The sequence below is a fragment of the Penicillium psychrofluorescens genome (genome assembly GCF_964197705.1).
Source record: "Penicillium psychrofluorescens genome assembly, chromosome: 3".
Lineage (NCBI taxonomy): Eukaryota > Fungi > Ascomycota > Eurotiomycetes > Eurotiales > Aspergillaceae > Penicillium > Penicillium psychrofluorescens.
The window spans coordinates 1,282,306-1,292,735 of record NC_133441.1 but is presented as its reverse complement, the minus strand read 5'-3'; the positions used below and the strand labels follow the sequence as shown (position 1 = coordinate 1,292,735).

Below are 10,430 nucleotides of genomic sequence, written 5' to 3'. Positions count from 1 at the left end.
TCTAGGTTCATTCGCCAGCTCACGAAAAATCTTCTCTTTACTCGGGTCATAGCGCTGCCACCCAGACTATTCCAGACCTTTTATCCTTCAAACTTGCACATATCGCGTTTCCTGTCGACGCTATTGTCGTGCGTGTAGCAGCAGCCACCTGTGTCTGCACTCGCACTTCTCCTACGACGATAGCCATGTCGATTAACGCACTACCAACCGAGCTACTACATCTGATCGCAAAGATGCTGGGTGAACAGCGGGATATCAACGCTTTGACCCGGACAACTCGCCATCTATATTCCCATCTCAGCCCTCTCCTCTATTCCAATAATGTGAAGTACGACAACGCATCTGCCTTGTGGTTCAGCGTCATTAAAAACCTACCTCGGACCGCTCGACAACTCATCGAGGCGGGGGCTAATCCAGAAATCAGAGACATTGGCGGCTGGACTCCACTATCCATGGCCGCTCTCCGTGGACACGTAGAAGTGGCTAAGGTCCTTATTGAGTGCGGAGCCTATATGAAGGTTAAATCTGAAAAGCAGGAAAACGCTTGGCAAAGCCCAATCCACCTAGCTGCATTTTGCGGACAAGATAAAATGTTGGAATTACTCTTGGAAAAGGGAGTTGGCCCCGATTTGGTGAACGAATTAAACAACTTCTCGGCACCTCTTCACTACGCTGCAGAAAGTAGTTGCGTGTCCACCGTGAAGCTACTGATAAAGAAAGGAGCTCAAATTAACATAAAGAGGCGATACTCTGATGACACACCGTTGAGTCTGGCACTGAGTTTTGCACCACCATATGACACTGTGTTTGAGCGAAATCGGATATCGGAGACGGCATTGAGTTTAATAGATATGGGAGCTGACATAGAGGCGAAGCACGAGAAGCGTGGCACGCCTCTATTCCAGGCCGCGGTGGGGAATCATGAGAACGTCGTGCGGCGGTTGCTTGAAAAGAACGTTAATACAGAGGCTTTATTCTTTGACGGGAAAGCTGATAATCCGTTGCAAGCTGCGATATCACGAGGCTGCACAGATGTGGTTCCGCTTTTGGAATCAGTTGTTAACTCTAAACAGGAGAAGCAAGGAGCAAGGATTTCGGAAAAACTCAAGGTATAGTCTTAGAATGTGACGTTGTTGCTATTTAGCTCAGGATAGTCAAAAATCAACTTTATAAAGATTCTCATAACTTAAGCAGTCTTGATAGTATATCCGTAGGAGGATTAGGTTTCTTTTCTCCATACCTCTTCGGGTCAGTAGTATACTGCAATCATGGGCAGATAAATTAGACCTTGTGTTACGTTAGTTCAGACTGATGAAGACTAGTGAGCATTGGAGAAGGGAAAATCGTACTGATATTGTCGGCCAGCGGGCCAACAGATCTCCCCGCAATCCCCAACGCCAAGACAACTTTATTCCGACCACCTTCGTCGGCCACGATTTGGTAGACGCTATTACCATCTCCCGTCCTTCCTCTTTCAATTTTCGCCGGAGCACTGTATAGCTTCTCTAGAAGCTCGCCGTATCGAGGATAGTCGAACGCTACGCGTTATAATGTTTCTTCGGTCTTCCCGCAAAAGTACCTGCCTGACTCGGCCGCGTTAATAGAGTAGAGATAAGATGATTCCCGGGATAGACCTGTCAGATACTGAAGTAGTTGAATGGACAAACCGGCGAAACATAATGGCTGCAATGGGTGGCAATGCTGGAAAAACATAACTCTGAAAGTTATGGACAGCATGATATGCATATAGCTGGACAAGCTCCGGGTCGCCAGTGTGAGCAAGGATTGAAGGTGCTCAGCATTCACTTGACGTGCAGCAGTAATTGATAACCAACATTTGGCCAGGCAATCAACAATTGTAGTCCATTCATTCAGCCTGAGGCAGCTCCAGCATTCACCTTCCAACGGGGAGGGCAAGTACTTAAGCCACTGTTTGCTCCTTCCCACCTTTCTTCTCTTCTTCCCCATCCCTCTTCTCTTTTCTTCTCTTCTCTCTCCGTCTCTCTCTCCAAATATCTTAACCAGCCACTCTCATCAGGTCTCACAGAAGTAAGTCATCCAGCCTCACCTTCCAGTCCTTCTCAATATCTACTTTCCATTGCCCCCCACTCGAGAAGAAGTCCCAAGCAACTGCCAGGCCTGCACCCTCTATTACTGAGACTTGCTAACGCATCATCTGTGATCTGTGTGCAGTTGAATTCACGCCTTCAAAACCACCACCATGAGTCGACCTCCGCCCGGAGCCCGGGTCTCCTCACCTGTGAGATATGACCCGGCTCTTGACAGGCCACCCAAGCCCACGCTCAAGACGGACTTGGTCATCAACGTTGATCTTCCGTACACCGCGTACAAGATCAACAGCCCGACTGTGAGTTCTCATGATAAATAACTCCCATACCCCCAATATACTGTCCTTGCCTGAAGCCAGCAGTCCTGCCGGCTTCTGCGCTGCCCTCGGCCTTGATGCCTCTCATGCCGGGGGCATGCCCTTTGGGCTTGAAAGTAACACATATATGCTCCTCTCGAAGTTGTTTGCCTCGCTTGCCTCGTGCGATTTCCTGTTTGCTTCCTTTTTTGAAAGATGAAGCAAATTTTCCCGACTACTGGGTCGGCATTATAAAAGCCCCCAGATATCCTCTGCATCTTCTTTCCTTCTCTGCTCTCCCCTTTATCTACATCTTGCAATCGTGACAAACCCCTGCCCCCAATGAGTGAGACAGACCCAGGGTCAAAGATCCTCAAGAGGGTTGAAGACTCCCAGCATTCCGAGTCTCCCATACCCTCAACCCAACATGGGCAGCCTCAAAAACCACTTCCAACATTTACCCCCATTATGCGAACGATGGAGAAGAATATCCGTGACAGAGATCCAACTGACCTCATATACAAGGGTGAATTCGGCCTACTTCCTGCGCTGCGCCGCCCGGGTTACAACACCACGGGCAAGGAGGTCGACATTCTTGTCAACGCTTACCCAATCTTGAAATGGCCAACCAAACCTGTTTATCAGTACGAGGTAAGTTCTTTGTTTTGTACTCACCGCGCCGTTTGGTTTGAAATGCAGGATACGCTAATGCATCAGGATAGATAAACGTGGTTCAGGGACGCATCCTGGCAGATGACCGGCGTGTGCACCGTAAGGTTTGGCACAGCAGTGAGCGAAAGGCTAAGCTGCCCGATGCAATCTTTGACGGGTTCAAAATTGCCTGGTACATCTTAAATCCATGTGCTGGCGTTGGATAAGCACTGATCATTTTAGGTCCCTCACCGACTACAAGGATTTCAATGAGGTTATCCTTGACATCAAGGGCGGCGTTACTCGTCCGCTGGAAACGCAGCATGACGAAGGCTTCGCACCTGAGTCTTTCCGCCTGTCGCTCCGTCGAAACAGGAAGATCGACCTTAGTGTGATCAACGCTTGGCTCGAGGGGAAGCATGATACGGATGAACATGTACTCGAAGCTTTCAGTAAGTGTTATAGTGTACCGAAGTGCCGTTGTTCAGTCCTGGCTGACCATAACAGATTTTCTGGACCACCTGCTACGTTCGTGGCCCAATGACAAGTATGTGGGCATCAAACGCTCCTACTTCTTTGACAAGCTGAGCGAGGAGGATGAGAATCGGTTTACAATGGATCTTTGCAACATGGGCTGCTCCGTTATGCGAGGCATCTACCAGGCTATCCGACCGTCGCCGGTAAGATCTTCGACTGTCTGTTGGTATACTTCAAGGGACCTGGCTAAGAATGTTTCAGAAAGGACTTATGCTCAATGTCGATGTCTCTCATGCGGTTTTTTTCTCCCGCATTTCTCTCATGGGGATTATGCGAGGCCTCTATGAACTGCGTGACCCCCAGCAACTGATGGCCCTTCTCAAGCCTGTTGCTGATGGCTACGGCGGGTTCAAAGAGTCGCCTAGCTTCATTGCGATCAACAAGCGTATCAAGGGCCTCAGGGTCATGCCCAACTATGATGGTTGCCCCTTCAAGGAGAAGGGATTCATGATCGACAACATGCTGAACGCGAATCCCCGGGAGTATCTTCTCGACATCCAGGACAGGGCGACTGGCGAGGTGGAGCGCATCAGCGTGGAGAAGTACTTTTTGAAGAAGTACAACGTCTACCTCCGCTACCCGATGATGCCTCTCATCAAGATGACAAAGAAGAATTGCATCTACCCTGCTGAGTTTCTCGTCATCAAGGGTCTACAGAGATACCGTTACAAGCTGAATGAAGATCAGACCGCGCAAATGATCAAGTTCTGTGCCACCAAGCCTTCCAAGCGACTGGCTGACATTCGCGAATGTAAGAGTCTGCTTCAGCATGACAATGACCCTGTGTTGCGAATGTACGGTATGCAGATTGGCACAAGCATGCTCAAGGTGAAGGCGCGGATCCTTCCTAACCCAGAACTTCGATTTGGCGCAAACGGGAAGCACAACCCAGGTACCAGCGGCCGCTGGGACCTTCGCGGCAAAAAGTTCTACACGCCCAACTCGCAGCCACTAAAAAGTTGGGGTGTAGGCTTCTTCACGGGGAAGCGGAATGCGATCAACCACGATCAAACTCTCCGCTTCATTGACAACCTCATGAAGATTTACGCCGGGCACGGTGGTCAGGTTGTTACTCGCCCTCAGGTCGCGGAGCTCAACGAGGATATTGGACACGCCATGAAAAAGCTCTATGACCAGACACAGATGAAGTTCAAGCAGCTTCCTCAGCTCCTGGTCATCATTGTTCCAAATAAGGACTCTTTCGTGTACCTTCGCATCAAGAAGTCTTGCGACTGCCGATTCGGCGTGCCTTCCCAGGTCCTTCAGGCTGGGCACTGCATTAACAACCGCCCACAGTACATCAGCAACGTTCTGATGAAGGTCAACGCTAAACTCGGCGGGACCACAGCGCGAGCCCAGTCTCGCCTTCAGGACACCACCTTGCGCCCGCAGTCAATGATCGTTGGTGCAGATGTGACGCACCCTATGATTGGCGTTTGGACCCCTTCCCTGGCAGCCATGACTGTCTCGGCGGACCAATTTGGCTCTCGCTACATGGGCGCTTGTGAGTGCAATGGAGACCGCGTGGAAATTATCCACGAGGGGAACGTCAGCTTCCTTCTGGAACCGTTGATCCGTGAGTGGGTTACTACGATTGGACAGGGCCGTCCTCCCAAGAACATCTACTACTTCCGCGATGGCGTTTCGCACTCGGAGTTTTCCAAGGTGCTGGAAGAGGCAAAACACATCAAGCTGGTTGTTGCAAAGGTTTGTAACACTACTCTGTTTGAGGGCAAGATGACCGTGGTGATCGCCAACAAGCGCCACCACCTGCGCGCGTTTCCCAACCCTAGTGACCAGGGTTCCGCTGACCGGAATGGCAACCCTTTACCCGGAACATTGATCGAGCGAGATGTGACCAGTCCCCATGACTGGGACTTCCTCCTGTATGCTCACATTGCTCTGCAGGGCACTTCTCGCCCCGTCCATTATCATGTCATCCTGGACGAGATGAAGCACAAGCCTCACGAACTGGAAAATATGATTTACGACCACTCTTACCAATACATAAGGTCTACAACGTCGGTGTCGATCCATCCTGCGATCTACTACGCACACCTTATTGCCGCCCGTGCTCGTCACCACGAGGATGTCGCTGCCAGCTCTGGCCCTCAGAGCGGCCCAACTGTCAAAATGACAAATCCCAAGCCCAAGGATCGCCCTGCGACCCCCAAGCTCCTCCCCATTCAGGGTAGCGACAATCGCCTGGCTCTGCGGATGTGGTACATTTGAACGCAAACGGTGCAGTTTGCCTCCATTCTATTATCTTTTCTGCTTTTTTGTGTCTCATGGAACGGATGGTCTTGAGGGACTAGACTGCGATAGCATGGACGACCGGAACTGTTTGGATCCCTTTTCGGGAGACCGAACGGGGCTGGATGACACGGCTTTGTTGCGGACTAGACCATTGCCTTGAAGTTTCCCTTGCCCCTTTCCCTTTGCATTGTCATTTTTATTTTAGTTTAGTCCCGTTTTTTTTCGCTTTCTGCAACAAATTGGAATTTTTTATCTCACAATGCTCTTCATTGTAAGTCCGTAGATGAAGCTGCGTAGTTATATGATTGTGCCGAAACGCCTTCGTAGAAATATCAACTCCCAGAGCTGACATCTTATCACCACCGGCGGGAGAACAGCAGAATATAGAAGAGAGGAGTTGGGAAAAGCGCTGCAGAAATGCCTACATTGAAGAGAAATCTAGAAAACGAAGCTGCCGGTGGTCAAATACATTATATTTATTACACGAAATGAGGACCATGTGATGTGATGACAATAAAACTGATCCTCTCGGAAGTATTACCCATTCGCTTGGACCCAAGACGAAACAGAGACAGCAAGCAGAAGAGAAACGCACAGAACAAGAAGGACAAGGAAGTTGGGTTCTCAGGAATACAATGCCGGATGAATAGAAAAGAAAAGCGGAGCCAAAGACTGCTGCCACCTATCCCCCAAAAATATCGCCGTCGCAATCATGATATCAGCTTCCTGCATGAATACCGGCTGAAGAAGACAAAAACAAAAGAAGTGACAGGGTGGAAGAAGAAACAGAACAAACTCCACCATACCTATCACCTGAAATGCTGTGGTAGTAGACCCAGAAATAAAGCGCCCAGTTCCTGGCCCCAAGATGCATGCGTGGAGGGAATTGAATGCGGGGGAAAGGTGTCAAGAAAAAGGAAAAATGAGAATGGAGGAGGCCAGGGGAGAGGGAAGCGGTATGAACAAGAGCAATGCAATAAAAGGATAAGAAGAACACATAGCCAGCGAAGTCTATCAGGGATAGGGTATCCATCACGCGGTTGTACCATTTGCCATGGGAACGTTTGATTGATCATGTTGATTTGCGTCCAGGCCGTCAGACATGCCACCGGTCTTGCCCAAGGAATTAGCTGCGCCATCCACAGCCTTGCCTTTGGCGCCATCTGCGGCAGATAACTGGTCACCATCTCCATCGGCGGCATTGGGCATGTCGACAGCAGCGCCACTGTTTTTCTTGGCCTTCTTCTTGCTCGGTTCAAACTTCAACGAGGGGCCCACCCCGGTATTGCCCGATGGAGCATGTCGTTTCTGGGGACTTGAATTCGTACCCGAGGTGCCGGGCAGAGGAGGGATCTTGCCAGAGGCTGGGAGACGAGGTCGAGCAGCCATGTGTCGTTGCTTGGGCGGGAGCTCGAGGTCTTCTGTAAGAGGCTCGTCGTTGTTGGCATCCAGTTTGCCCTTGAAAAACGACTGCAGCAGGCCGATTTGCTCGGGAAGGTTTTCGACAGTGATGCGCGTGTACGCAGGCGGCGCCTGGAACAAAATGACATCGCGGGTCGTGCTAGTGCTTTGCGGATTTGCTGCGTTGAACATCCGGTTCTGGAGAAGATGCAGCGGTACGCTGAGTGTGGCCAGGCCAAATTCTCGATCCAGCCCGAGCTCTTTGAACCCGAAGAAATCCTCATCGATGTCCTCGGCAAAGTCACCGCCAACAAATTGTTCACTCCCATCAGCGAAGGCCCTGGATCCGTCCTCGCCACCATCAGCAAGAGCTGGTCGAAGTAGCTCAGCGAGAAGATACTTGAGACGATCGTGCGCAGTGCTGAGTTTTGTCCCGAGACGGTCGACCTCGTCCTTGATGTAGGACTCCATTTCGTCGATCTGAATCCCAACAGAAGACAGTGTGTGAAGAATGATCTCTTGCTGAGTGTAGGCAGGCTTCCACTCGGCTGTTGAGGTGACAGCTTCGTGGGATTCAGTCTCGCTAATGTGGGGAGTTTCCATGTAGGATTTGATGGTTTCGCCGATCTTCAGGAAGAAGTCGGACGCAATGTCCGTAACAGCCTCCAGCGCGGACGGCTGATACTCCTCAAAGCCAGTATGGTAGAAGACCTTGGCGACGGAACGCTGCAGCGCCGCCCGACAGACGAAGGGAGCAATCACAGGGCCATTGTCATTCATGACATGAGGCTCCACATCTTGTTCAGCAAAAGGCTCGGGGTTGTACTTTTGGAATTGATTTTGGTACATCTAGAGTGACAGAGAGTTAGTAGGTAGTTACCCAAAGAGGGCGAGGAGGAGTTATACCTGAGACTGAAGCTGCATCTGCTTCACGATGCCAACTTTCGAGCAAATTTTGCGAGTCTCCTGCATCTGCCGCATATTGGAGTCCATCTTTCGAGACAGCTTGCTGTCTGGTTGCTTGAAAGAACCCTTGGGTAGAATCGTGAGGAACTCCTCAGAGGCATCAACGACATTGCCCTGCGCATCTTCTCTCCAAAGTAACTGGTCAGGAAGGTTGGGGATACCCGACATGACATCGTAGTAAGAGGGGATCATCTTGTCTTCCTCCGCGTCAATGCCTTCAGCGAGCGACTCGCCAGCAGCCTCAGGCTCCATGGCCTGCGAATTAGGCTCTTGGATCTTGCTGGCCTCGATGCTTGCTTGTTTCTGGTGACGAAGCCACCGTCTCATGCCAGCCTTGCTTCGCAACAGAGCTGGCTCCTCAGAGTTCAACTTGTCGCCCTTGAAAAGACGATGCCGCTCCGCCGCAATGAGCGCGCGATCCTTCTTCGTCACTTGCTTCCACACCTTGTACTCAGGGTCGTCGAGTTCAGCGCCAGGCATGTCCAGGGCGCTGAGCGCAGTTGCTGACGACATTGACGGCACGTCGATTTCCATTGCGTCGGCTTGGCTTGCTGTTGTACCGGCAGCTGCACCAGCAGGATCAGAAGGGGTGTGTGACCCCGGAGGTGGAGTCGAAAAGCCATTCTGAGAAGACTCCATGGCTGTGTCGGAATCAGCGCGCACGGGTGCGGGTGGTTGAGTGGTAGGCGCCCCGGGAGGACCCTCAGAGCCACTGGGGGTGTTTTGAACTGGTGCAGTGCCTTTCTTAGAAGTTTTCTTGCCAGGAGCTTTCCTGCCTCGAGAGGACATTATAGGTTCATCATCGCTCTCCTCTGCCCCATCATCGGCAAGCTGGAGTCGACGCTCTTCGGCTTCGACTTCGGCACGATCCCTGATAACAATCTCTGGAATGAGAGGGACGAGCTTGTCGGTCTCCTTGCGCAAGTACAATGCGTGCTTCCGTAACAGATGTTCAGGGTTCGTGTTATACTTGAGACAATTGGACCAGATTAAGGTGAGGTCGTCGACAAAATCCTGCTTCGACCTATATTGCAAGGCCTTGAGCTTCTTGGTCATCGTTCCAAGATCCATCGGGTGTTTGATGATGTTGTAGTAATCCGGCGCATCACGTTTGTTGACCCGAGTCAAGAAAGCCGTCGAATGCTCCGTCATGGCTTTGAGCTCGCTGAGGACCTTTTCTGCGGCTTCATAGAGCTCTTCCTGGCCGACCTTGTCTTCGCTAGCCCACTTGCTGCGATTCTTGCGCACTTCGCTCAGCAGGCTCCGGAGCTCCGCGTCCGACGCGCGCACCATGTCTCGTTTTGAATCAATGCGGGCGATGAGGTTCTTCAGCGTCAAGCTGGAAGCTCCGAGATTGGCATTGCTCAACGAACCGTATCCACTGGAACCGCCCGTGGTATTATTGCCACCGGCGCTGGCCTGGTTGGACATCTCCGCCTCGACCTGTCGCTCAGACTCCTCCAATCGCTGTTGATCCAACATGGCATCACGATCGTTCTCGAGGGTGTAGAAGAGTGTGTGGAAGCTCCGTTTGGCAGCCTCTTCTGTCGCTTTCTTGTCTTCCTCGAGCTGCTTACGAAGCTCCTCCATAGTTTCCTTCTTCGGCTCCTTAACAGCGTCTTCACCCGCGGACGCAGCAGCGTCAGGTTGCTTCTCCTGCGACGCAGCACTACCAGAGTCCTGCGACAGCGGTGCAGATTTCCCTTTCAATGGAGACTCCGTGGAATCGGGCATCTCTGTATCGTCGTCCTCATCGTAGTCGTCATAGTCGTCATCGAGCTTGCGGGCGGGTTTCTTGGGAGGAGCGGATGGGGATGCCGGCGCATCGACGCGTTCGGGTTGACTATCGGACTGTTCTACCTCCGCGACCGCAGCACCGCCAGCAGATTCGTCGGCGGCAAAAATACCGGAAAAGAGGGTGTTGATTTTCGCCTCACTGTTGCGATAGAGGTCGCGAAATTGTGCAATGCGCGGGTCTTCGTCGGCCGCGATGTCGGCCTCCGACATGGCGCTCCCGGCGTTCGGCCCGTCGCTGATGGAACCGCGTACCTGGGGAGTGCGCGAGCCGGACAATGTTTTAACCAAGCCATTGACAGGGCGCGGCGAATCCTGGGTGTCCTCGGGGGGTCGGATATTGCCCGGTGGCCAGGCGTTGTGGCCGAGCGACATGCTCGCTCCAAAACCCCGGTTCTGGGGCGGGCGAGACTCGATTCTCCACGATTTAGGTCACGCGCCGATCGAGCTGGATCAGGGG

General features: G+C 51.9%; 3 protein-coding genes across 3 annotated transcripts; 2 read left to right on the top strand and 1 right to left on the bottom strand.

Annotated features, from left to right (window-relative positions):
* Window positions 1-185: 185 nt before the first annotated feature.
* PFLUO_LOCUS4617 (uncharacterized protein) lies at window positions 186-1,115 on the top strand (the record flags this gene model as incomplete). Its single annotated transcript, XM_073781985.1, has 1 exon — window positions 186-1,115. One exon carries the CDS (start codon window positions 186-188, stop codon window positions 1,113-1,115), a length of 930 nt encoding a protein of 309 aa, XP_073638686.1.
* A 1,106-nt stretch (window positions 1,116-2,221) lies between these two features.
* Window positions 2,222-5,785, top strand: PFLUO_LOCUS4616 (Protein argonaute; the record flags this gene model as incomplete). Its single annotated transcript, XM_073781984.1, has 6 exons — window positions 2,222-2,368; window positions 2,891-3,016; window positions 3,088-3,209; window positions 3,260-3,468; window positions 3,524-3,696; window positions 3,755-5,785. 6 exons carry the CDS (start codon window positions 2,222-2,224, stop codon window positions 5,783-5,785), a joined length of 2,808 nt encoding a protein of 935 aa, XP_073638685.1.
* A 1,056-nt stretch (window positions 5,786-6,841) lies between these two features.
* On the bottom strand, window positions 6,842-10,345 carry PFLUO_LOCUS4615 (Transcriptional activator spt7; the record flags this gene model as incomplete). Its single annotated transcript, XM_073781983.1, has 2 exons — window positions 6,842-8,059; window positions 8,117-10,345. The coding sequence occupies 2 exons, from the start codon at window positions 10,343-10,345 to the stop codon at window positions 6,842-6,844; spliced, it is 3,447 nt and encodes a 1,148-aa protein (XP_073638684.1).
* Between the last annotated feature and the right edge of the window lie 85 nt (window positions 10,346-10,430).